We start from the raw sequence: 27,462 nt of genomic DNA on the forward strand, positions 1-27,462 counted from the left end.
TGAAACAATCAAATAACAAACTTATAACAAAATATATTTCACAAAAAACCAGAGGGACAGAATACTGGGGCAAAGTCACATTTTTCCTGTTTTTACCAGATTTGACTGGTGATTCTATATGCGCAGTTTTTATGAAGAGATGATAATGCATCCAGAAGCCTTAACATGAGTCATAAGAGACTTTCAGAAGGAGAAACTCACTTCTAGAAGGACTTCTCCCTTAAATAATTGATTATATTTTACAATTTCTTTTTACAAAATTCTCTTTTTTTTTTTTTTAACTTAGTTTAGTCTCTTTCTACACACTTTATCCAGATTGGCTGCAAGGATTTCTTTGAGGTCTTTTTTTTTTTTTTTTTCAGAGACATGAGAAAAAAGTCACCTTTTCAGAATTCTGACTTTTGTCTCAAAATCCTGACTTTAATTTCAGAATTCTGAAAAAAAGGACATTCCTACTTTTTTTCTTTTTCCAGTGGACCTAATCCTTTTCTGTACAGAAATGTTAAATGGAATAGCTAACCTGATAATTAATCTGTTAGCTAACTCTATAGGTAATCCCATAGTTGATTGTAGAGCTAATATATTTGCTAATATGATAGCAAATCCATGAGCTAACAGGAAAAGCTTCTTCAGCTCTAAGACCCCAACTGTCTGCCATCTATTATCCAGTTTTGAGATCCCTTCCCAAACGCCTTAACGCCCACTCACATCCTGGGCCATTTGACCTCAGTAAATCACATGATAGGGGTGGGGCTAGGTCTCACAATGGGATCATCTGAGACCTTGGCTGATTGTGACCCACACCCGTTTTCACACCTTAGCTCGTGTGATTAGGAAGACGATCAATAGGGGGTCCACGACCCTCTTGGGGACACTCCCATAGGGCTTAAAATCTGGGACTCGCCACCAATTGCTCTTAGAACTAAAGCTTCTCAGATGAGAGGTGAAACATCTTCAAGAAAATTAAAGAAGTCCAGATGCTTTTCTTTCTGAGCTCCTTAGACTATGATGACCTGGATGACTGAAAAAAATTAACAGATACACCACAGGAGTAACAACCCTAAACATAACAAATACTGAAAAGGTATTAGAAATGAAACAGGCTACACTGAAAAAAATGAATGGTTAGATTGGATATTTTGGACCGCCTACCAAGCAAATGTCTCATGCACAACCGTTAGACTAACCCTAGCCACATCACAATTTCAACTCACATCAGAAAATAGTTCAGCCATCCTGGCACGCATGCCGAAGTTGTTCAAGTTGTTCGCTGCCCCCGAATGGAACCTGCAAACTGCTGCACTATCTTTACCCACCTGTAAAACCACAAACCTCTCCAAATGTTGATTACTACCCAGGAAATTACACCTGTTTTTATAGGAATGAATTGAATTGAATAGTGTACTTATATGAGAAGAATGGGTTTATTTTACAGGATAATAATTTTGGTCACGTGTCATGTGATGGGCCAATGGTATGACTCCCTTTAATGGGTTCCATTTATTTCCCCACAGCATGAAATAGCAGAGAGGCCAGTAAGAAATAAATCACATTTGTTTTGGCATATACAGCCTTTTTCCATCAAGGTAATTGAGGAACCAGCTGAGCTGACCCAGACTTTCAAATCAAAGTCAGGGTTTTCACTCAAACCTGTAGTGTTGGAATAATAATTTCCTGTATTTACATTTTCTTGCAATGAGAATCATGGTTATGTGTACAAATGCAATAAAATGATGCAAAAAAGTGTCGGGTTTAAGAAGGTTGTTACACATTCAAAATCAATCCTATTTTATTGGTGAAATATCTAAACATCACATGCTAAAAGCAAGTGAAAACATTCCATTGAACATGGACCCTGAAGCAGCAGGGTGGGTAACAAGTTACTTTTTAAAATAAAACTGTGTATAACAGCTAGAATAGCCAGGTATCTAGCTCAGAAAAGTTGTAAATGACAATAGGGGCCACAGAGTAATGAAAGTGACTGCTGTGCAATATGTATAACTGATGGTATTTATGAAGTAGAATAATCACAAATGAATCATTACAATTTGAAATTAAATGCAATGCAATCACCTTTTCCTATATGCTGTATTTAATCACCATAAAGAAAATATCTTATAATTAGTGGTAAATTACTGAAAATCATAGTATTCAAAACACTGTTAGAATGAGAATCTCAAAACTTCATGTGTTATGTACAAAAAATAACAAACAAAAAAGCAAACAGAAAAACAAAATGTTTTTTAAATGGCACTTTGGTTTACTTGTGTACTGATAAAACATTGACTGCATTTGATAGGATTACTAGGGATAGGAATGCTGAGAATTTAGTGATCCCTGTTTCATTATCGATAACACTTATCGATTCAATCCCTTACCAGTTCAATAAGTTCAAAACTTATCAATATGTTTTCATTGGCTCTGCTTTGAGAGTCACCACCATCGCTAGCATATAAAAATATATCACATCTCATGTGTGCATTATTGATCACACAGTGTGCGCATGTTGCAAATGTTTGTGCATGTTGGAGATATTTCTGCTCTTTTTTGTGATCAGTATTGGGATCCATCCATCCATTCTCTTCTGCTTATTCTTGTCAGGGTCGCGGGGGGGCGCTGGAGCCTTTCCCAGCTCAGTATCAGAAAAAGTAATTATTACACATATTACACAGAACACTTTTCACACTTTTAAAAGAAATGCTGTACGTTACTTAATTACTCCCAGGAGAGAGTAATTCATTGTACCACTCATTACATTACTTTCTCTGTAAAATAGCTGAAACACACTCTCTCATAATTACCATTTAACAAGATAAACCTGATACTACAACTCAACACAGCAACACAAATACATGTTCTAATGAGGACACACATATGATCTTTCTCTTAGTATTTAGGTATGAATACAAAGCAAAGATGAAAACCGGCATGAAGAGACTTTAAAGTAATGACCACAGTGATTCAAACATGAACAGGTAGAAATAGAGACTGCAACCTGACTGCTCATTTGTATGTTACTGTTGATGTTAAGGGTCTTGGTGCTTGGCCGGGGTCGGCATTCACTTAGTTTTCACTCTTGGTTCTTGGCTAGCTTAGCATTAGCATGCTGTCCGTGCAGGTCTTTTTGTGCAGGCCGAAGTTGTGTTAGCAGCATACTGTGGTTGTTTTTGTCTTGATATAGTTTAAAGTTTACCATCACACTCTTGTCCTTTTGCGCAATAAAAATAAATGTCCACATCCATGCTGTAGATTGTGCTGCTATTTTCCTTGTCTGACACACAAACTGAAATCAGCTGATTGTAGTGCAAGAGCAACTGGAACCGGTAAGTGAGATCGATGGGCAGGCAGACTAACAATTCTAACGAATTGGACTACTGGAGCAGGTTCTCTACAAGAACCAGTTTTCTATATAAAAACATCAAATACATTTTCAGCTGCTATAATCTTCAACATTTCATCTTAAAACCAATCATGTAATCTTTCAGAAATTTGCTTAAACTCAATCAAATAACCCATATACAGTTCTGTTGCAATAAAATAAAAAGAATTGATGGGTATCCCATATCATTTGCAATGGTAAATGGACTGATTCTTATAGAGTGCTTTTCTACTCTCCCAGAGAACTCAAAGCACTCTATACAACATGCTACAATTACCTTCTTCTATACTTATACTGCTTCCTAACTACATTCAGACACATTCATATTCCAACGGACTGGAGGAGCCAGGATCGAACCACTAACCGTCCGATCAGCAGGTGATCTGCTCTACCTCCTGAGCTACAGCTCAGCTACTTCAGTAAGCTTGAAACAAAGTGCTCACATTTTTTTAGCAGCATACCCTGGAATTGTTTGGGATTGTGAACATCAGATTTTGAAAGTTATGGGAAGGCCTATGTTAATTAAAATGATGGCAGGTCACTGGTTGTTACAGCGACAGCTGCAAAAAAGCCTGAAAACCAACCTCCAATATAGGCTGAAATGCAATGCTAAAAAAATAAAGGAACACTTGAGAATATAGCATCATATCATTTACACTTATGGCATATTGATCCAGTTACTCAAGTAGCAGAGGGAGTTGTTAATCAGTTTCAGGTGCACTAGAAAGACAACATTGAAACCTCAAAACAGGAATGGTTTTACAGGTGGAGGTCAGATCTTTTTTCCCCTTTTCAACTTTTGACTGTTTTTTCACTAGTTTTGCATTTGGCTGGGGTTAGTGTCATTACTGATTGCATGAGGTGATATTTGAACCCTACAGAGTTTGTACAGGTAGACCAACTCCAACAGATGAGAGCAGGTTCACCCCGAGTAGATGTGAACATTATGCTGCTACTTGTAACACTGTTTAACATCACCAATTTGGGGGTGTGTCAGTGACTGTCTTAAGGAGTCATTTCCGTGGAGGGATGCGCAGACCTCTGCAGGCTAGGCAACAGTACCATGACTGCCATTGGGTATTAAGGTGAAATCATGGGATCCATTGTCCAACCCTGCACTGTTGCTACCAAGTTGCAGGAGGAGGTTCCTCAGGACACCATCTGCTGTCTCATTAGGAGCATGCCTCCACATTGTCTGGCATGCATACATGCATGCAGGTACCATACAAACTACAAAAGTGGTGCTGAAGGTTCTACTATGCTTTTTTTAATTGGCAAGTCAAAGGCCAATTAAATTCTTGTTGGTCATCATAATTGACTATAACAGGTAGTTTCTCTTTGATAGCACAAAAAGGATTTGTACTCATTGCGCTACAAAATACTGAGACAAATGGAAAACCAATAAACGTAGTGAATATCTAAGGAGGAGAAATGTAGATTTACACAAGTTGGAAAGATCTTTGGAGTCATTTCTAAATAACTGCAGGTTTCAAGATTATTGCTTCAAACAACAATAGGTAAATTCAAATCATTTTGATGTGTAACCACCAAAGACCCAAGTTGTCACCCTCAGAGGAAATGAAATTGGTTAGAATGTTCATGAACAACTCAGGAGCCACCAAACACCAACCTGCCATGAACTGGAAACAGCTGGAATATTAGTGTCATTATCCACAGTGAAGTGTATTTTCATCACCGCTTATCTAGTGCTATCTAGGGTTGTGGAGGTAGCAGCCCAAGCAAGGATGCCCTCATCTTCTCAGCCAACTCCTTCAGCTTATCCAGGGGAACACTGAGGCGTTCCCAGACCAGCTTCTCCCCTTCCCTTGTATACCCCATACTCCCAAAGCACCCGCCACAGAACATTCTGAGGGATACTGTGAAATGCTTTCTCAAAGTCCAAAACACATTTAAACTGGTTAGGCAAACTCCTGGTTCAGCATTCCATGACCAGGACAAAAATCTCACTTTTCCTCCTGCATCCAAGATTTAGTTAATAGACACTCCTCTCCAGTACCCTGGCATAGATCTTCCTAGTGGGCCTGAACCCCTGTAGTTGGAGCACACTCTCCGGTCTCCCTTCTTAAACATGGGGGCCACCACCAGGGTCTGTCAGTCCACCCCAGATCTCGATGCAACATTGCAGAGGCAAGTCAACCAGGACAACCCTACGATACCCAGGGCCTTTAGGAACTCACTGCAAACCTCATCGATTCCTGGCAGTTTGGCCACTAAGGAAGGTATCTTACCACCCAACTATGTCACGTAACCTGTTGAAGTCAACAACAACCCACCCACACTATACTCATATGAGTAAAGTACCTCTTTCTCCAACTGGTGGTTTCCCAAAAATGCAGACGGAAAGTCTGTTTCTGTGCCCTCACCAAACTGCTCCCACTCGTGAGTTTTTGCTTCAGCTATCGCCCTCACCACATTCCACTGGGTATGTCAGCAAGACAATGATTCCAAAGAAAATCTCTTCAAAACTCCATCAAAGCTTCTGGAATGATCTTTTCAAAGCCTCAAACTCAACCCTATTGAAAACAGTGGACTACACATAAAGGCCAGTTCTGTACCAGTAAACCAACCAATTTAAATGGTCAAGGTGTTACTTGGTAAGGAGGTTTATATATTTGATCCTGTATGTATAATTTTGACCTTGTGTGAATCTGAGAAAAATCCAAATAAATACAAACTTGTGCACCAACATCTTGTTTTTAAAGTCATTAAAGATTTATGCTGTATGATAATTTTACCCTTGAAAAAGGACAGCTCAAAGAAATAATAAAAAGACTATAATTACAATGACGAGTGAAACTTTTGACCACAATTGTATATATCCAACTTGTAGTCATAATCCATAGTTATAATAATATTGTAAAATAACACATAAGGACTAGCATTTTATGAGTACAAAGTGTGCCAGTTTGTAGAAGACACAGTGCTGAAGCTACAGCCTTGTGGTAAGGCCTAATCTTGGTTCAGAGTTTCTGTGGGATTATTCACTGTCCAGCTTCTTGAGCTCTGAGGAAGGACTCTCTCTGGATGGCAGGATATCGTAGTGGCAGGGGATGTGGCTGTTTCTTGGTAAATCATATGGATCCTGCCCGAACTTCACATGGCCACTGCCATCTCTTGTGGACTGGATGGTGCTTACCGTTGAATCTGAAATCAAAGAGATATCAGTTGGCATAGTATAAGGTACAAAACTGTTAATATAAAGAACCAGAACACTATTTTAAGATGCTTACTTTTAATTATGTACCTCTATTTTTATTTGATTGAACATTTATACAAATAGAAATAAAACTTCTGATAAATATGCAGAAACAGTGTCTAAACCAGATAGGAACTGTGGCAATTTGTCTATTCAGTTCTTCTATTTTTTGGGACAATATTAATGTATTTCTTACCTCCACGGGCTCTTGACACAGTGTAAATGAACATGTCAACCATGAAAGTATTGTGAAAAACTTAATACAAATCAAAGCAGTGGTTTTTACAGTGTATGTATGCGTAGTATGGTGAGACTAGCGCCATGTTACAAAAATCAAGAGGTTCATGACCGGCCCATGTGACACATGATGTGACGTCAAAATCCACACGAGACACTCACAGCACATGAAGTTTATACATGATAGTTAGAATGTGCTTAATGGTACAGCCACACTAAGTAAAATAGTGGTTGGAAACTGGGACAAAAAAGTACTGTGACCAACTTGCAATCTTTCAAATTGTTGCTTCAAAGAGTGTGACCAGGTTTGTGGCCACTCACAGCTGGTTGCCATCATATAAGTGACTTTGCTGTTTGCCATGTTTGCCATGTGCCAGGTTTGCTATGCTTATTCTACTGTAGAAACATGAACAGGTAGAAATGGAGGCTACAAATCTGACTGCTCATCACTGCCTGGCAACTGGGCTGGGTTCCCTCGGCTTTATCATCACTCTGGGTTCTTGGCTAGCTTTGTATTAGCAATCACTTTTTTGTTATCAGCAACAAACAAATTTTTTACTTATTTATTTATTTATTTTACCTGCCTGGTGCACAGATAACTGAAAAAATTTACAGTTCCAATTATGCTGTAAAGTGATTACTGAATTAAGTATAGCAATGCATTATATTACTGCATTGCTGAAAAATGTAATGTCAATACTGTGGAGTGGAGGGTTGAGGGTATTGTGTTTTCAAACTACAGGTGACCAGTTGGCTGCAGTCAGTCACCAAATGTGAAACAATCCAGTGCAATTACTGTACAACCAGCAATTTTGTTCTACCTGCAAGGGCATAGTTCCGCTATTTTCACTCTTAATGGGTTTTTAAAATGTTCATTAGCATGATATAAATCAATTGACCATGTTTTATTATTGCACATTGTATGAAGACAAATAACTGATGAATCTGCAATCTACATCTACAATTCACTTCAAGTGTTAAAATGTTAACATAGTGTTAATGTCGCAGAAAGAAAGTAGACGGCGATAACAAACAGAGTACAGTCCTCACCAATTTCATAGACATTCTGGTTATTGGTTGGGCTTCTGTTGCTAATCTCAGCATATGGTGAATCCCGCCTAGCTGGTGATTTCATTTCCACATAGCCACATTCTGTGTTTTTGGTTATCAGCATGGGAGGATCCTTTATTGTGGCATATGGGTTTTCAGAGCTGCTGAGCGAACAGGAGCTGGCATGATAGGGTGTGCCCTTCATCAGATCTGCACAGCACAGACAAAGGATCCAGTGAGAACTGAATATCAACATTAAAAATGACAGTTCATAGTTATGTATAGGACTTGCCTCTTAAAGATTTCTCCATGTAACTTCTATCACCTCCATAGGCTCCTGAAACCAAAAAATCTAAATCAGTAGGTCAATAACTGAACAGTAAAAGTAAAAATAATGTGAGAGATTTTATTAAATAGATTAGGCAAAAATCTTTTATAATATTAAGAACTGGGGATGAAGTAGAGCAAAAGTATTCTATTTCTTTCTTCTTTTTTTTTTTTTTTACCAGTTTTAATGTCAATACAAACACTATGCCAATAAAGTCTTATTACATAACTCCACCCACAAGCACTAGGTATGTGGACTGGTGACTGTAAGGTGACAGTGTTTGTGTTACATCGATTCAGTTCCTATGACTGGATATCTTATTCATGGTTACAGAGCAGCTGGGGCTTATCTCAGCTTTCCTGAGAGAGACGTATGACACATATAAGAGAGACAACCATTGCTACTCACATTCACACCTGCTGTTAACTTAGAATTCTCACAGTAGGTGTGTCTTTGGACTTTAGAAAGACAATGAGTAAAAGTACCTAGCAAGATCTAAATTATTTTCACAAATGTTGAATATTAGATCAAGAAAAATATTGATCACATAATACTGACCAACTGTCCAGCTCAAATAAGCATTTACACAAAACAAACTCATAAAATTGACATATTAGCTCAGACTTCTCTGTTAATATAGCCCCACCCGGTGGCATTAACCAGATATTGTATGTTAGTCACTGATGGTGCACCAATTAACACCTTAACTTACAGAAACATCATATTACACATGTGGTAGACCACAATATTTTTCCACAGTCATCCTAAACTGGTAAAATTTATTACAAATTATAATATAATTCTATCATCTTATGTCTAAAGCGAGCAACATAAAACTGAATTCATAGACAAGACTGAACGAAATTAACATGTTTTCTTACCTTATACCTGCTTAGTACACACATAATATGTAAGTGTTCACTCAGAACTATACAAGCAAGAATCTACTCACTGTAGGTCAAAAAATACACATCACACAACCTGGATCCTCTATGTACAGCAGCCTCATTCAAAGTGAATGTAATAATTTAGCCTTTCCTAGGTTGTTCATGTCTGTCACTATATAGTAATGTGGAGTAGGAAATCATACAATGTTAATTTTTTTGGTTTTTTTGATAATGAGCACACACACACACACACACACACACACACACACACACACACACACACACACACACACACACACACACACACACGACAGCTGATTATAATATTTGCAGTCCACAACTCACCCAGTTGATTTAAGCAGTCCCCATGTTTCCACTCTGCATGTAGTGTGCCAGTATGATCAACAAGAAGAGCACATTTTCTCTGATCCATATTTTTAACGTTTACAATAACCTGGTTGTTCTTCGCCTAAAAATGGCACAAAAATAGTTGTTAGTATGTTGTTTTACAGACAGTCAACAGAAATTGTACTCTGCAATCTCTTTGTCCCTCTGTCTTAGAGGATTTAAATCTCTACCTTTCCATTTGGACCACACTGGGGGCTGATGCACTGGGTCAGAGTATGGTAACTAGGGTTGGAGAAATAATTGCTTAGATGGGGCTCACATGTTGCTGGATAACCACCTGAAAAGTTACAGGAACTGTTAGATACAAAGTATGTCATGTATATATATAATTTCTTCATGTCATTGCTGTCTGGGGCAGTCTATAAAACAGTCATGTCTTTGGTTAAGCTTCACAAATGTAGGAGACATCTGTCCCATCGTCTGTTGTTTATTTGCATTTACCATGCATTCACACTTATTCATAGAATACATCTCACATTACAAAATGTGAAAGCTTAATTTCCTCAAGAATCACGAAGACAAATGTATTTTTTTCATAATCGCAGTAAATTTAACCTCCTAAGACCCGAACTCTTTCATGGCATGCATTTTTAATTTGTCTTTGCTATTTGCGCTGATTGGGACCTGATGAATGTAAAAACAAAGAATTACCTGATTTTTTTTTTTTTTTTTTTTTGCTTCTGAGAAAACTGAGATCCACATATGAGAACATTTGTTTTAAATTTCGATAGAACAGTGGCAGTATAATGTCCTCGTAAGTGGACATCAGGCCCTTGTAGAGCATAATTTATTATTTTGGTCTATACAACCCAAAATGTGATGTCCACATATGTGGACAGTCCTAGGAGGTTAATTTAAAAAGTATTGAAGACCTTTAGCGATGAAAAACTGGATTATGTTCAGGTGCATCAACTTCACTTGAAATATTCTTGAGCTGTGTATGTGCATGATATTAAACTAAATGGATATAGTTTAGAAAACATTTATAAAAGTAATAAAGTATTTAAAGTGTATAGAGTAAATGGATGAATGTGGATTGTAGTGCTGTGAGTAGAAAGAAAACTTCAGGACCAAGACCTGTGAATGGCTTCTTTTAAATCTGGTGTGTGAATAGTTTTGACTTTTGATGACTATCAAAAAGAATTTTTCCAGTCAAAGTTCAAGGAGGAACGAAATACTATAACAATACTACACATTTTACCAATTTTTTTTTAGCAATTCATGCAGACCATAAGGAAATGTTCAGAGCTTTTAAAAGTATAGGGTCAGGGACAGAAAAACACATGTTCTTCTTCAGGCTCCAGGACTGCTACTGCCAAAAACTCTGGTTAGTCATGGAGTGAAGGGACTGTTCATCCATGATGTCATTGGTACCAACTGGAAAAATTAGTGTCTGAGTAGAGAGAAGTCTGTGAATAATGGCAGAACTTCAATCATATCTGCCACTTTGCCACCATGGAGATAGTTAAGCCTTGATAATACTCTGTGGACACAGATACAGACAGCTGGAGAGATTCCTGTTGTACACAAGTGAATGTGCATGCGTAAGCTGGCATGCAGCCGGTTTCAGTTGCTCCTGTTTTTTTTTTCTCCATACTTTTCTTACTTTGTTTGTCTCTTACTTATTACATAATTTCTTCTGGGATTAATTAAACATTTTGATTGTGATCATATTTTAAAGTCTACTATCTGGGAGAAATACAGGGCCATGGATATCCACCTCATACTTGTGGATAAAGTATAACCAAGGCTTAAGTGATAGCACAAGAGATCTCAACAATAAATCACCAATAATGATAATTACAGGTTGCTTGTGCTTATAGCCCACATTGTAGACAGAAAGTTTGACGAAAAGAAGAACACTGACTCTAATCAACTGTAACAGTTACAGCAGACTCAAAAACAGAGGTAATTGAAACAGTTTTGCCTGTGTGCATGGGAGGAGGGAGAGTGTCACTGGAGATGATGATGCCAGTAAAAACAAGTTTTCAGGACACTGTTGGGCCAGTGGGTCAGTGGCTTAAACCCAGCAGAAATGACTTTGACTCCGGAAAGGAAGGAGTGGAAAGACTCTTTTGAAGTACTCAGTGAACATGTAGCTCACTTAGACAGCTTGCTTAACTTAGACCTGTTAGCTGTCTAACTGAGGAGCAAAGTAAATCGTGTCGCAGTCCTCGGTTTTACCCCAGGGTTCTTAACTCTTGGACTTTGATTTCTTGTTTATTGTTAAATATTCTCTATTTGGTGTATCTTCTTGTAATTCATACGGCTTAATAATCTGCACATATAAAAGGTATTCTCCAAAAAAGATGTTGCAAATGAAAACTTGGCACACATCCTATTTTAAACTGAAACATAACCTTCTCCTAACACTTTTTGTTTTGATTCTCTCAGCAACAGACTCAGTGATGTTGAGTAAAGATTAATATAAAACAAAATTCAACATTCATATAGGCTTAGTTTAGTACAGCTATTTTATGTACAAATTTGATATGAGATCAGCAAGGACAGTGTAGGTGTCCTGCTTAGGATCATATATTACTGCTTATAGAACAATACAATTGTTGTATTGTTCTCATGAATTGTTGTATTGTTGTATTGTTCATACAACATACATCATGAAGGAATGTTTCTTTCATGATACGCATGAAGGAAACATTTTTTAGATCTCTTTCTCTCCCTGCAGAGGTCTAGCGATCTTCCAGGAATGGTGGTGCTGTTTTGCTGTTTTGTGGGGAATTAACTGGTCAGTAGGCAGTGATTTTATACCTAACCTAATATGTGTTGCAAATCTAACCTGCACTGCAGCAGTTTAGTTTCACAGTATAAATTACAACCTAAATTACCCCTTGAAGAAGTGACCCATCTTCATAGTACAGAAACCCCAAGGTTAACCTTGAAGTTACACCCCGATAAGCCATAATCCTGCATTATAGTACAGGGTTTAGGAAAGGAGAAGCAATTGCCTCTGGAAGGCTCTCATTGGAATAGTTCTGATGTCGGGGTTATCTCATAACCCTGAGATGTATGAGGTGCTTCAACTCTTCAGTGATAAAAAAACAAACAAAACAAAACAAACAAACCTCATTTATATTTTTAACAGCTAAAATGTTATTGCTTGTCACCATGTCCAACATGTGTGATGATGAAGAGATAGAGTGCATTGTGAAAATGTAATTCCTTTACCACGTAGCAAGAAAAACCTTCCCAAAAATGATTAAGACCACGAGGAAAGTCAACTCCTGCTATTTTAGCTTCGCATAACCAGTGTTCCTTCCCTTACTATGAAAGGAATTTTACACCTCTGGTATTTAACAATATAAGCTTAGCAATATAAGGTTTAGAACTGTAAATTTGTAGTGAGGTTAACCATTTAAAATCAATAAAACAAACAAGGAAAACAGTATAAATATTAGAAGAAATAATGCTGGTACAGCACAATGAGACCTAGTTGCAGTTTAAAACAAGTAAATATGTAAATGTACCTGTTATATTGTAATCAGCAGCAACACTCACAGCAGGAGTGTAAGTCACAGATGGCATGGTGGGCTCTTTGCCCTTCTGCTTTTTCCTGAAGATAATGAAGAGGAGCAGAAGGAAGAGCACAAGCAGCACAAGGATAATGATTCCTGCAATGGCTCCAATCTGGTAAGTGTCTACATGCATCGCTGCACTAGTCAAAGTGTTGAGGCTGCCCACCACAATCACACCAGCTGCACACAGGAGGAGGAGGGAATGTAGAATAAGAGTTAGACGTTTTAGAGTCTGTTAGGTTTAAATGAGTTAGTTTTTCTAATGGAGAGTGATTAGAGAAATCAGTACATTTGATTAAATTAAACCTCTATAACCTCAATCCCAGAGAAGGTGGGATGCTGTGTAAAATGTAAAGTAAAACAGAAAGCAATAATTTGCAATGAAAGTATGTGCAGTATTTTTTAATAATATTGCCTAAGCAAAACATGTATAATATAAATAGAATTGATCCCAGCACAGAACCCTGTGAAACTATGTGACTAACTTTTGAATGAAGAAGACTTACTATTTACGCAAACAAACTGAAATCTAGCTGAAAAAAACTACTGAATTATTGATCAGTGAAAAAGTGTTTGCCCTCTTCCTGATTTCCTATTTTTTTGTTTGTATGTTTGAAAACTTAAATGTTTGGGATAAAATGTAAATATTAAACAAAGATAACACAAGTAAATGCAAAATGCAGTTTCTAAATGAAGGTTTTTATTATTAAGGGGAAAAAAATCCAAACCTACATGGCCCTGTGTGAAAAAGTGATTGCCTCCTAAACCTAATAACTGCTTGCGGCACCCTTAGCAGCAAAAACTGCAATCAGGCATTTGCGATAAATGACAATGAGCCTTATCGTTATAGTGCTGTGGAGGAATTTTGACTCACTCATCTTTGCAGAATTGTTGTAATTAAGCCACATTGGAGGGTGTTTGAGCTTGAACCATCTTTTTAAGGTCATGTTAAAGCATTTCAGTTGGATTCAGGTCAAGACCTTGACTAGGCCACTCCAAAGTCTTTATTTTGTTTTTAGGTCTAGGATAGCACATCAATATGGCCTATTCCTATTAGGACAGACAAGGCTAATGTTAAGGATTTCAGAAAAAGTAAATCTCCATCTAAGTCTTTGAGTGATAGATAAGCTCATTACTGATTTGCAAATGGTTGTATTCTGTTTATATTTACATTTTACACAGCATCACAACTTTTTTGTTTTTTTGAATTAGGTTTGTAGTTTGTGTCATTAAACAACGTTTGATTCCATTTTTACTGAAGTACATTCTCACCTTGGTCACATCGAGCTCCCTTCCAACCTGAATTGCAGTAACATGAACCAGTCATGTGATCACAAGTGGAGTTATTTAGACAGTCACAGACCTGATGGCAACCATAACCATATAAACCAGGAGGACACTCTGGAAAAAAGAAAAAGAAAAGAAAAAGGTTAATTCTGTTCATCTGGATGTAGTGCTATTTAGGATTGGTTTGACTTTAGCCACATTCTAAATCAGTATAAGTATTGCAAATAATGGACCATCAATGATGGTAGGAAAGAAGCTGCAGAACTGCATTTGTGGCTGGTCAAAACTAACAACAGACATGGACCTTAAAATCTACCAAGGCAGGGAGGCAAAAGGGCAAGTTCCCCCCCCCCCCAAAAAAAACAATGTCCAATGTACACTATACTACCAAAATATTCGCCCACCCATCAAAATAACTGAATTTATCCATCCGTTTATCCTTTTTCAAGGTCGCAGGGTCACTGGAGCCTATCCCAGCTGTCTTAGGGCGAGAGGCAGGGTAGACCCTGGACAGGTCACCAGTCTGTCGCAAGGCTAACACATAGACAGACAACCATTCATACCTATGGGCAATTTAGTGTTTCCAATTAACCTATCCCCACTAACTGCATGTCTGTGGAAGAAAGCCGGAGTACCCGGAGAGAACCCACACAAACACGAGAAGAACATGCAAACTCCATACAGAAACCCTGATGGTGGAATTGAACTCAGGACTTTCATGCTGTGACGCAACAGTGCTAACCACCGTGCGACTGTGGCTGTCCGAGTTGAATTTAGGTTTTCCAAAAACTTCCAGAATGGTATTGTGACAGGATGCCACCTGTGCAACAAGACTAGACTTATGAAATTTCCTCGATGCTAAATATTCCACAATCAACATCATTATTATGACAAAGTGGAAGTGATTAGGAATGACAGCATGTAGGCCACAAAGTGGTAGACCACAATAAATCACAGAGCAGGATCAGCGGATGCTTAGGCGCGGAGTTCGCCAGCTTTCTGCAGTCAGTCGCTACAGACCTTCAAACTTCATTTGGCCTTTAGATTAGCTTAATGAAATTTCATTGGCCGAGCAGTGTAAAGTTAAAAATTTGGTGGAGGGGGGATTATTGTGTGGGGTTGTTTTTTAGGAATTGGGACTGTCTCCAGTGAAAGAAACTCCAAGACATTTTGGACAATCTCATTCTCCCAACTTTGTGGGAGCAGTTTGGGGATTGCCCCTTCCTGTTACAAGATGACTGCATACCAGAGCACATGTAAGGCCCGTAAAGACATGGGTGAGCGAGTTTTGTGTGAAAGAGCTTGACTAACCTGCACAGAATCCTGACCTCAGCTCGTTAGAACTGATAGAAAGGGATAATTTAGAGCAGAGACTGCAAGCCAGGCCAAGCTCTGTGCAGGTTATTCAAGCTCTTCTACAACGGAGTCCTGACCTCAACCCAAAAGAACAGAAAGGGATGAATTAAAGCAGAGCTAGACCTTCTTGTCCAGCATGAGTGTCTGGTCTCATAAATGCGCTTGTGGAAGAATTCCCATTAACCTTAAACCTTGTAGAAAGCCTTCCCAGAAAAGTTGAAGCTATTAGAGCTGTAAAAGTTGGGTCGGCAGCATATTAAACCCTATGGATGAGAGAATGAGATGTCACTCAAGTTCATATGCACGTGAAGGCAAACGAGCAAATACTTTTTGCAATATATCGATATATCGATAATCAAGAATGCACAAAGAAAAAAATTTAAACCTGCCAAGTGAGTTGAACAAAGATAATCTGGAAAATGGGGGATATAAGGCAGGAGGTATTTATACAAAGGTGACTGACTAAAGGTACCACACTTGTGTGGCACCAAAGGCCGGGATAGTGCAGCTTCCAACTTTTGTTTAAAAACTTGAAAAATAAGACAAGATTTTAAAGTAAAACAAAAAGAAAAACAAAAGAAAAACGGAAACTTAATATGATTTAAAAAAAAAAAAACATAACACAAAAAAGCAAACGAAACAGGCAGCAATATCTTGTAACCTACTTTGATCACAGTATTTCCCCATGAAACCAGTTCGACATGTGCACTGTCCAGAAATGTGGTCACAGTCAGCTCCATTCCTACATTGACAAGTCTGAGAGCAGTCCTTCCCAAAGAAACCCAACGGACAGCCTGCAAAGAAGTTATCGTCATTATATTCTGTACTTTTAAAATATGCCGTTTTTTAAATTAAAAAAGTACCTTTGACAAATTTATCCAAGATTATACCAGTATCATCTGGATCAGTCATTCCCAAAGAGAAGAGTGCTGCACCCCCCTTAAAATCCAGATAATCACATGGGGCCCACCTAATCTTATATTTTCCCTCTAATCAAAATTTTGTTAATAAATAAACAACACAGGCTAATGCTACCTAATCATTTGTGTTATGGCCAACATGTGACCCGCCTGCCACTGGGACACAAATGTCAATACAAGAACGATGAGTATTATTACAAGCTAGCTATCCAAAACGATCCAAAAGTATGACATCAATTGACAGCATGTCATCAATTGGCTAGTCAGTCTTATGGCCATGGGGGAATCATATGATTGTTGGGTTTTTCTCTGTATGTATTATTATAGGGTCTACCTTACAATATAAAGTGCCTTGAGACAACAGTTGTTGTGATTTGGAGCTGTATAAATGAAACTGAATTGAAAGTTGCGTCACTTAATGAGTCATGAAAGCATCTTCTTCACAAAAACCAAAACTGCAATTTTTGAAACCCGTCAACGTGGAAAATGTTCTCACAAAAACAACACCATGGTTCAAGAGTCTGACGAAAAGCCACAGACCAAGCAGCTGGTACAAACATCGCCTCGACATCCACGTATTTTGTAGCATTTGTGTTGCATACAAATGACCTCACAGGACGTTTGACCGTGTTGCTATAAGGACACCACACACATAAGATGGTACTCGATTGTAATAGAAATAGAGTCAAGCCAAGTTGTATTGCCTTGAGCTGCATCGAGTCGATTCGAGTAGGTACTAATGGAAAAAGTGCTTCCATCTTAACCCAGTCAGTTACCAATAGCATGGACTATATGCCTATATATGAGGAATATGGACTCTGCTGTTAACAGCTGAGGTTGAGAAATTTCCCTTGACCTGCAAGGTCACTCAGAGACAATAGTTCCTCAGAGATAAGCGGGGTACTCATGGGCACGTCTACTGGGTAATACTCATAGGATCCGACTTGGACCTTTAACAATAAGGTCCGTCAGGGTGCTGGATTTCGGATGAAAGCCCCCATTCATGGTAAGTGTGATGGCATCAGCCACACATGGGTAAATCAAGTCCATTTGTTCACTTTATTAGTTTGGTTTGCAGTTTTCTTCATTAATATAATTCATTAATCATTTTATTTAAACCTAACACTGATATTATGAGGCATGCGCATAATAGCATTGTGGGGTTTTTCTAAAAATGTTTTCTGTTTAATTATGTTTCTCTTTCTTTGAGTTACCTGGTTTTGGGTGGTGGCTGTTTCCTGTCTTGGCAAAAGGCGTGGCTGAGGATACTGAGAACAAAATGCCTGCTCAGCAGGACCAACCATGTGCTTATCAGGAACAGGGGTGTTTTAGGTTTACTTATGTTATTCTGTGCTTAGTTAATATTAGTGTGTGTTTTTGTTTTCCCCCCTACTGTGTGTAAATGGTTTGGCCAAACCACTTTAAAAGCTACCCTCATGTGTCTTTGTAATTAGGTCAGTTTGTGGGTCAAGTTGTGTCCACTTTGTTTAAGTTTCTGGAAATTACTTTTTGTAGAGTTATATTTAGTTGATCTCTTTTATGGGCCTGCTAATTATGTTTTTGAATTTTGTCTTTTTGAGGGTTAAAATAAAGAAAACCCTTTCTGAAGACATTTTTTCCTGTGTCCTCTATGCCTTGGCTGCTTGGTCCCTCGCAGTAAGGACCTTACTTGTCTTGATGACAGTGGCTTCTAACAGTCCCATCGCATTTAGATGTTACTGGTCCCTTCTGGGGATCAGGACTGTCTGGCCTTAAGTTAGCCAGTCTGGGTGCATCTTAGCACTTAGCAGCTTTTTCCATTGTGCTGTCAGAAACTCATGGAGTCCAGTTAATTTTAGCCAGTAGGTGCGAATCATGTCAGGGCCTGGTGCTGTCAAACTCTTCATGCTTTAGAATCTTTCTTGGATGCCTGCCACTAATGTTTACCTGTTCAGGTAGTGCAATCCCCTCAGTTCTGCTCTTAGCTACACCAGCCACTGAGCCGTCTCCAGCCTTGGTGGTGCATTTCTCATATCATTCCTCTGCCACTGACAGTACAGATTGAATTATTTAGTGGAGAACAGCTGATTTATTCTCCTGGCTACTATTTCTCTGGTATACCATTCCAAGTGGGTAGCCAAGGCTTGGTAATCGGCCACGGAGGGTCCAGGTTTCCAGCTTAGCCATGGTCTTCTCTTTCAGCTCAGCTTCTTTCAAACTCAAAGCCTTCAATGGACCAGTTGTTCTTGGGGTTTGGTACCCAATCTCAGAGAGATGATGATATCTCCCCCATGGCCTGAGGTCCTGGCCATAGCATTTGTGTTGTACCTCATCAATCTCGAGTTGTAGCAGTTGCTTCTTCTGGATGTTGGAACACTGAGCTATTAGTTGATTCGCTCTTAATCTAGAAGTTGGGTGACAAAGAAGCCATAGGTCCCACATCCTATTCATGTAACCCCTTTTGCTGGAATTCTTTGCATAGCAGCATTCTAACAGCTCCTTATTCTCGTCCCTTGCCTTCTTGTTCCGGTAGCCCACTTCTTGTTAAGGTCACTCCTCTTTAAAGTCAAATAAACGCGAGTTTCATAAAAATTCTAAAATGTCTTTTATCTTTTAAACTATGCTTAAAATTCTAATGAAGCTTATGCGTATTAGCTTCCACTTTGTGTGGTTTAAATCTCAGTGCCCTGTCATTCTCCCTCTCATGCTCTCATTCATGCAGCCAGCATCCTCAAATTTCCACCTCACCCGAGTCACTCAGAGCACCATCAAAGCTCCTTAAGTCCAAGGGGTCCTGTCCTAAATCCTGTTGTCACTGGGATTCTGTTCTGCCATGATGAGTCATCGTATCTAATCGCCAAATGCATTAATTTTTCTATTGCAACAAATCATGTTAATTTCTTCCAAATTATTTCTCCTTATTGAACTACCTTTGTTTGTATTGGAAACATTTAGGAAATGATACTGGTATATGGGGATTCGACATATCACATTAGAGTTTGCATCCAAATATCCTGTCACATTTGACCTCTGATCTCATTTTTACAGTACACATCCTATACATAGCCTTTCTTTCAAGTTGACAACAAAATGTGTTAAATCTTTAAAGAAAGTATTGCTAAGAGAAAGAGAATGAGGTGCAAGTTAGTTAGAAAAATTGTAGTATAATATTATATAACAAGTTATATTTATATATATTTATAACAACTTTTCCATGTCCAGTTATTTACAAATCAATACTTTTTACTTACTCCTACATAATGTTTGTCTAAACATCTGTCATGCCACCTTTATCTGATTTTTACTGCACTACAAACTTAAAGTATTTTCTTAAAGTAAAAAAAACAAAACAAAGAAAGAAAGCAAAATTAATATATAGAAATACAATAAAAAAGTAAAAACTGCCAAGAAAGGTTTGCGCCCTTGGATTTGTTCTTAACTTTTGTTTTTTCAGTTTGAGCATGGCAATGCTCGAAAACGGCAGAACAAAAATTTGTCTTTCTCTTAACCATTTACAATTTGGACTAAATGACATAACTTAGGTGTGTGTTTATGTGTATGTGTGTTTGCAATTTGACTGACGCTGTGTGCAGTAGAGGCCAGTCCATCCTGGGCTGCACTTGCATTCTCCATCATAAGCGCTGCAGTATGCTCCATTGTGGCAGTTACATGTATGGATGCAGTTGGGTCCCCAGTGACCAGTTGGACAAGCTACAAAATGTGATAATCAAACGTTAGTGCTAGAACCAGTTGATGGCTAAATAATCTTTTCTAAAGAACCTTTCACAGCACAATAATTTTTTCACAACCAAGAATAATACAGGACGGTAACATTATCAAACATATATAAATTGCAATATATAATTATTTCCAGAGTAAACCCACATTGAGAGCAGTCACTGCCAATCCATCCTGGATAACACTGACAGGAGCCATCAATAGGATGACAGGTTCCATTGTTTGTGCAGCTGCAGCTCTGGGCGCACTTCTTCCCAAAACGACCGCTGGGACACACTGTATAGACATGTGTTAAACACTGTCCTTAACTGCATAGTATTTGTGTAATTTGGCATCCTGGGATTGTGGTGATTGGGTTCATTGTGTTTTTCAGTTATAGACAAATCGTCAATATCGTGTCAATTAACTGTGCTTTATTGAACAGTGCATTGCATCATGTGACTATGTTCAAACATTTCTGAACATTTAGTGTCTATTGCCTTTAACTAAAATGTGTATGCACACAAATATTGATAGTTATTCTAATGACTGTCTTCAGTCCTTGATTAACATGTGTCATACTTTACTCAGAATATTACATCAAAGATTAACATTAACAGGAAGCTTGACCACTAACCCTTTACCTACACTAGTTGAATTCCGTGACCAGCATTTGTTTCTTGGAAGCAACAGTATGTGGCCTGTCACTCACCCTCATTACACAGTGCTCCCTTGAAGCCTGGCAGACATTCACACTGTCCTGTCATGTGGTGACATGGTCCATTACTATGGACACATTGTGGACAGGTCTGACTGCAGTGGTGACCAAAATAACCTGGCGAGCAGACTGCAAGCAAAACAGAGCAAACACAACAAGCAATTTATAAAATTGTTGGATCATATATTTGTGGACAGCGAGGGGATATTTTTTGTGGTAATTTTATTCCTCTGTCCACCATCCTAGTGGATTCTACAGTACCGTGCAAAACTCTTGAGCCACCTTAGATGTATTTATATTTTAGTTAAAAGGAGCCAGAGAAGTTATCTTCTCCACGCTTTTTGAAGGTCTTTTAAATTTCTTTTTTGAAGATTGGCTTCTTTTCCACCCATTTTTAGTTCAGGCCTTGCACCTGACCATTTGCTGAGTGATGCTATTAGGCCATTTAATCATTTGACATTAATCACTTACTCTTACTCAAGAGTTGCTGTTCTCTGACTTTGTTGACTCTACTTTCTGGGACAGTGCCCAAGCCTTCCCACTCCTGATTATAGCCAGTGAAGAGTGCTATATAAATCAATAAAGTAAAGTAAAGTAAGTGATTGTATATTAGTTGTTTGCCTTCTGTATTTAAATGTGTGAGGGTATTTCTTGATTATAGACTTTGACAATGATACCCAACCTCCTCGAGAATGTTCACGACTTGAGTAGGTTTTGTGAAGCCTGGCAGACATTTGATCGCTCCTAAAGATTTTGGTGTTTCTGATAAAATTGGGTTTTCCACCTTATGTTGACTTTATTTGCATTGACACCTCTCAGCTCCACATCTTTCAACTTCTCATGGAATAATAAGCCAACAGGCCTCACTTGGCCATGAAACTGCTTGTTATTAAATGCTCAGATCACTTTTGAGCCTGTAAAAATATGTGACTATGTATATGAAAAGCTGCAATTCCTGAACAGTTAGTGTAATACTTTTGTTAAACTCCTTACATTAAAACAGAAAATCTGTAGTTCTACTACATCTTACGTGTTTGACTTAAAATACTTGTGTGTCATCATTTGTGTCATTGTCCAAATACTTATGGACCTTCCTGTTATATATTTTAATATTAAATGAGTTAAGATAATAAGTACAAATATTTTAATTGACCCATGTCAAAATATTTTAAAGCCCCTAGTTTAAATCATCAGATGCAGGTTAATCATATCACATTTTGCTTTTGATGTTCATTTTCTCTTCCAAATGTGAAAACAAGGTTTATTTCTGTTCCAGACTCTTTTTTTTTAAACAACACTGATATTAATCATGACTATTGATGACTATAATAACTATTAAATCAGAGTGAAGTTAAATAAACCTATATATCATTTTAGCTCACCACAACCTATGTGATGATTTTACAGTATTGTGTGGTGTTGATGGAGGACTTACTTCTCTGACAGGTTGGGCCTCTGTATCCTGGAGCACACTCACAGGTTCCTTCATCTGGAGAGCAGGATGCTCCATTCTTACAGTTACAGGGGAGGGAGCAGTTTGGACCCCAGTGGCCCTCTGCACACACGCTGTCACAGTGGATACCTGTTCACACACACAGATGTCTTTCCATCATTGCAGTACATTCTTACATTAATTTGACTATCAAAGACTGCAATCCTGAATGCGAACGAAAAAAAACCAAAACATCTATTGATGCTAAAGGAGAAGTGAGTCCATGGCTATGTTTTAGAGAAGGTCTAATTGAGGATCAGCAGCAAAGCCCCCTGCCAACCCCCCCTGGTGAAGATGACAAAAAGAAGAAAAAAAGGGAGAGTAAGGCATCATAAGCTTTTAATTACGCCTTACAGTAAAAAACAATGGCCTGGACAGAGGCCATAATACTGGAAGTATACTAAAGAAGGCAAAGACCCAAAAGAGTGTCAGTTTTAAAGCCCAATAAATATGTTAAATGCAGACCTCCGCATTTTAAATACAATCTTAGCATGCAGACTTAATTGAATAATTAAGGACATTATACACCCAGATCAAGCTGGATTTATTGTTGGGAGACATTATGCAGATAATGTACAGCGGATGCTAAATACCTAAATACCTAAAAATTAAGATCCACTAGCTGGGCCCATGTCCTCATTTTAGGTTTGACAGTGTTTTTATTAGATAAAGGTGAATGGCTTAAAAATGAATTGAGCTGCAGTTTGGGGAAGGCCTCGGAGGGGACTGGTAGTAGCTGCCGGGCCTGGCAGATCCCCAAAGAAGGCATCCCCTAGAAGCAGTAATAACTGTGTACTACGAAGACCAAAGGCCTCTGCAATATTTAATTAATTTTCAATTCAAATTGTTTAAACAGTGCCAAATCACAACATCAGTTGGCATTATTGTGAGGTAGACCCTACAATACAATCTACAGAGAAAACCCAAGAATCATATGACCCCCTATGCACTTTGGCGCAGTGGGAAGGAAAAACTCCCTTTTAATAGGAAGAAACCTCTGGCATCATGAAATACTCAGTGCATCATGGGAGTCCCCCAGCAGCCTACACCTATTGCAGCATAACTAAGGGAGGATTAAGGGTCACCTGATCCAGCTCTAACTATATACTTTGGCAAAATGGAAAGTTTTAAGCCTAATCTTAAAAGTAGAGATAGTGTCTGTCTCCTGATCCAAACTGGAAGCTGATGCTTCCAAACAGGGGACTCAATGTTCACACTACCTATTGAACCACCATTGCTGCTTGGGCAAGATACTGAACCCTCAATTGGCCTTGTAGCATTCCTTAAGAGTATGAGTGTTTATGTGAGTGAATGAGACTTAATTGAAAGACTTTGAATTTGCCAGACTTAAGATTGCCCTTGACAGAGTACTTTAAGTATCATATCCTGGTGGACCATCTAAAATATGATCTCCTCATAGCATTTTTGTTACATTCACATGTTCTGTGATGCCAGCATGACACACAGTTACACAGTGTTGCAGGGGAGGTAAAGGTTTATTTTCCCCAACAACAATTCATACTTGTTACACTCGCAGCATTTCCGCCGTCATGTCTCTGCCTCAGTTGTCTTTCTCCTCTCCAGTCTCAGTGGGCTACTAATAACAGGGAAGGCATGAATAGACAATTGATCCCAGTTGCCCTGCCAGCCTCTCTAGCACTGCCCCCGAACCCACTGCACCACCCCTCCAAACCACATCCCACCACAATCTCACTACCTAGCTCTCTGGAAATTTACTGACATAGTACTTTGAAAATGAGAGCACTTATTGGGATGATGGATCATCTTGGAGTCATGGGCCTGAGTTCCTGGGCAGTCTGAGGTATAACCTGGTGGTGTCAGATGGACTAAAACATCTGTCACATGTGCTCAGTGTGAACCTATTCTCATTTATGAAGAGCACAGCACACTAGTGGTGGACATGCCAATTCTGGTATTCTATAGCAAATGCTAATTAGGCTCCACAGTGCTGGGCAGTGAGCATAGGCCCTGCTAGAGGATGTCAGGCAATCAGGCCACCCTTATGAAGTCTGTTTACAATTATTTGGTCAATGACATTCAGAAAAGGTTCCTCATTTTGATAAGACAGGGAACTTATCAAAATAAGACAGAAAGAAACACATATACACACGGTGACTCACACTAAGACACATAAACTTAACAATAGGACAGGGGATAAACAGACATGGAGACTTGACAGACAGGGGAGACAAAAGAACAAAATACAGAGACATTGAAGACAGGAAATGAAATGAGACAGAGACAGATCAGACAAGAAGAGGAACTAACATAACAAAACAAGGAACCAAGAACCAAACTCAGAAGCACAAGAAAATAATAAAGTGAGGAACAAAAACATCTATTATCTCGTCAAAGAAATAAGTCCAGGCAAACTCAAATACTGGTTCAAAAGTCCAAACTTCGGCTTACTGGATATTTGCGCTTTATTTGACCATACCCTGCAAACCCTAGAGATGTTTGGGATCTTTTGACTGTAGTAGTGAATGAAATATAGTTTAGCATATTTTGATAGTAAAATAAAAGTTGAAACAAATTACACATTAATTTTATCCAGCACCAAATAAAAGACATAAAAAAAACAATGTTTAACAAGATAATTATGATCGTTTGCATTTACATTATATTAATTACAGCCCCATCTCTCATCACAGCGACACAACGAAAGATAGCAGGACGAATTGAATGCTATATATATATATATAAACACCCAGCACGCCCCTACGGGCGGTTGATCCTTCAAGCTCGGGTCCTCTACCAGAGGCCTGGGAGCTTGAGGGTCCTGCGCAGTATCTTAGCTGTTCCCAGGACTGCGCTCTTCTGGACAGAGATCTCCGATGTTGTTCCCGGGATCTGCTGGAGCCACTCGCCTAGCTTGGGAGTCACCGCACCTAGTGCTCCGATTACCACGGGGACCACCGTTACCTTCACCCTCTACATCCTCTCGAGCTCTTCTCTGAGCCCTTGGTATTTCTCCAGCTTCTCGTGTTCCTTCTTCCTGATATTGCTGTCATTCGGAACCGCTACATCGATCACTACGGCCGTCTTCTCCTGTTTGTCTACCACCACTATGTCCGGTTGGTTAGCCACCACCATTTTGTCCGTCTGTATCTGGAAGTCCCACAGGATCTTAGCTTGGTCATTCTCCATCACCCTTGGGGGCATCTCCCATTTTGACCTCGGGACTTCCAGGTTATACTCGGCACAGATGTTCCTGTACACTATGCCGGCCACTTGGTTATGGCGTTCCATGTATGCCTTGCCTGCTAGCATCTTGCACCCTGCTGTTATGTGCTGGATTGTCTCAGGGGCATCTTTACACAGCCTGCACCTGAGGTCTTGCCTGGTGTGATAGACCCCAGCCTCTATGGATCTTGTACTCAGAGCTTGTTCTTGTGCTGCCATGATTAGTGCCTCTGTGCTGTCTTTCAGTCCAGCTTTGTCCAGCCACTGGTAGGATTTCTGGATATCAGCCACCTCCTCTATCTGCCGGTGGTACATACCGTGCAGGGGCCTGTCCTTCCATGATGGTTCCTCGTCTCCCTCCTCTTTCTTGGGTTTCTGCTGCCTGAGGTATTCACTGAGCACTCGGTCAGTCGTGGCCATCTTCCCAATGTATTCTTGGATGTTCGTTGTCTCATCCTGGACTGTGGTGCTGACACTCACCAGTCCTCGGCCCCCTTCCTTCCGCTTAGCGTACAGCCTCAGGGTGCTGGACTTGGGGTGAAACCCTCCATGCATGGTAAGGAGCTTTCTTGTCTTTATGTCAGTGGCTTCTATCTCCTCCTTTGGCCAGCCTATTACCCCAGCAGGGTACCTGATCACGGGCAGGGCGTAGGTGTTGATAGCCCGGATCTTGTTCTTACCGTTCAGCTGACTCCTCAGGACTTGCCTGACCCTCTGCAGGTACTTGGTGGTTGCAGCTTTTCTAGCGGCCTCTTCATGGTTCCCATTATTTGTCCTTTATTTATCCAGGTTAAAAAATCTCATTGAGATTAAAAATCTCATTTTCAAGAGAGACCTGGCATCATGACAACAAAAGTCAAAATACGCATACCACATAAATATACAACGTTCAAAACAAATACAATATCCCATAACAACATGTGCAAAATATACAACAGCAGATCAAACCAGGAGTACATTAAAAACAATCACACTGAGTAAAAGAGCCACTCTCTCGTTCCTTTAAAACAGACTTAAACTCTCCCAAAGTAACCAATTCCGATAATCTCAGTTCCTTCTGCAGATCATTCCAGGAAGCAGGGGCAGCGTATTTAAAAGCCTTTTTCCCCAATTCTGTTCTGATCCTAGGGACAATCAACTGTATTGTATTGTGAGAACGAAGGCTGTATTGATTGTGGTTTCTACACATATAAACACATAAATAAGATGGAACCAGCCCAAGGAGAGATTTATAGATAAAGATCAACCAATGGGAGAGTCTGCGAATATGCAAAGATGGACATTTAGCAGCAGCATACAAAGAACAATGATGTACACGATTTCCATTCGCCTGCGGGATCCCCAGGTACTTGTAACTGTCCTCTATGTCTGCAATGTTGCCTTCTGGTAGTTCGATCCCCTCAGTTCTGACTACCTTCCCTCTCTTTGTTACCATCCGACTACACTTCTCCAGCCCGAACGACATTCCAATGTCATTGCTGTATAGCCTGGTAGTGTGAATCAGTGAATCGATGTCTCGTTCACTCTTGGCATACAGCTTGATGTCATCCATGTACAGGAGGTGGCTGACAACCGCTCCGTTTCGTAGTCGGTATCCGTAGCCAGTCTTGTTAATGATCTCACTGAGGGGGTTCAGGCCTATGCAGAACAGCAGTGGGGACAGAGCATCTCCTTGGTAGATCCCGCACTTGATGGTGACTTGTGCTATGGGCTTGGAGTTGGCCTCTAGTGTTGTACGCCACATCCCCAT

General features: G+C 39.3%; 1 protein-coding gene across 1 annotated transcript in view; it reads right to left on the reverse strand.

Annotated features, from left to right (window-relative positions):
* Positions 1-1,772: 1,772 nt before the first annotated feature.
* The window catches only part of megf10 (multiple EGF-like-domains 10), a 65,331-nt gene continuing 39,641 nt past the window's right edge, over positions 1,773-27,462 (reverse strand). The window contains exons 14-25 of the mRNA XM_063477887.1: positions 22,452-22,598; positions 21,011-21,145; positions 20,467-20,595; positions 20,164-20,292; positions 16,348-16,476; positions 14,312-14,440; positions 12,992-13,219; positions 9,677-9,783; positions 9,444-9,567; positions 8,176-8,220; positions 7,884-8,093; positions 1,773-6,544 (exon numbers count right to left, since the gene is read on the reverse strand). Of these exons, the coding sequence (XP_063333957.1) occupies positions 6,378-6,544; positions 7,884-8,093; positions 8,176-8,220; positions 9,444-9,567; positions 9,677-9,783; positions 12,992-13,219; positions 14,312-14,440; positions 16,348-16,476; positions 20,164-20,292; positions 20,467-20,595; positions 21,011-21,145; positions 22,452-22,598 (1,679 nt within the window). The 3' untranslated portion in view covers positions 1,773-6,377. The remainder of the gene's footprint in view (positions 6,545-7,883; positions 8,094-8,175; positions 8,221-9,443; positions 9,568-9,676; positions 9,784-12,991; positions 13,220-14,311; positions 14,441-16,347; positions 16,477-20,163; positions 20,293-20,466; positions 20,596-21,010; positions 21,146-22,451; positions 22,599-27,462) is intronic.

The sequence above is a fragment of the Pelmatolapia mariae genome, linkage group LG7 (genome assembly GCF_036321145.2).
Source record: "Pelmatolapia mariae isolate MD_Pm_ZW linkage group LG7, Pm_UMD_F_2, whole genome shotgun sequence".
NCBI classification, from domain to species: Eukaryota; Metazoa; Chordata; class Actinopteri; order Cichliformes; family Cichlidae; genus Pelmatolapia; species Pelmatolapia mariae.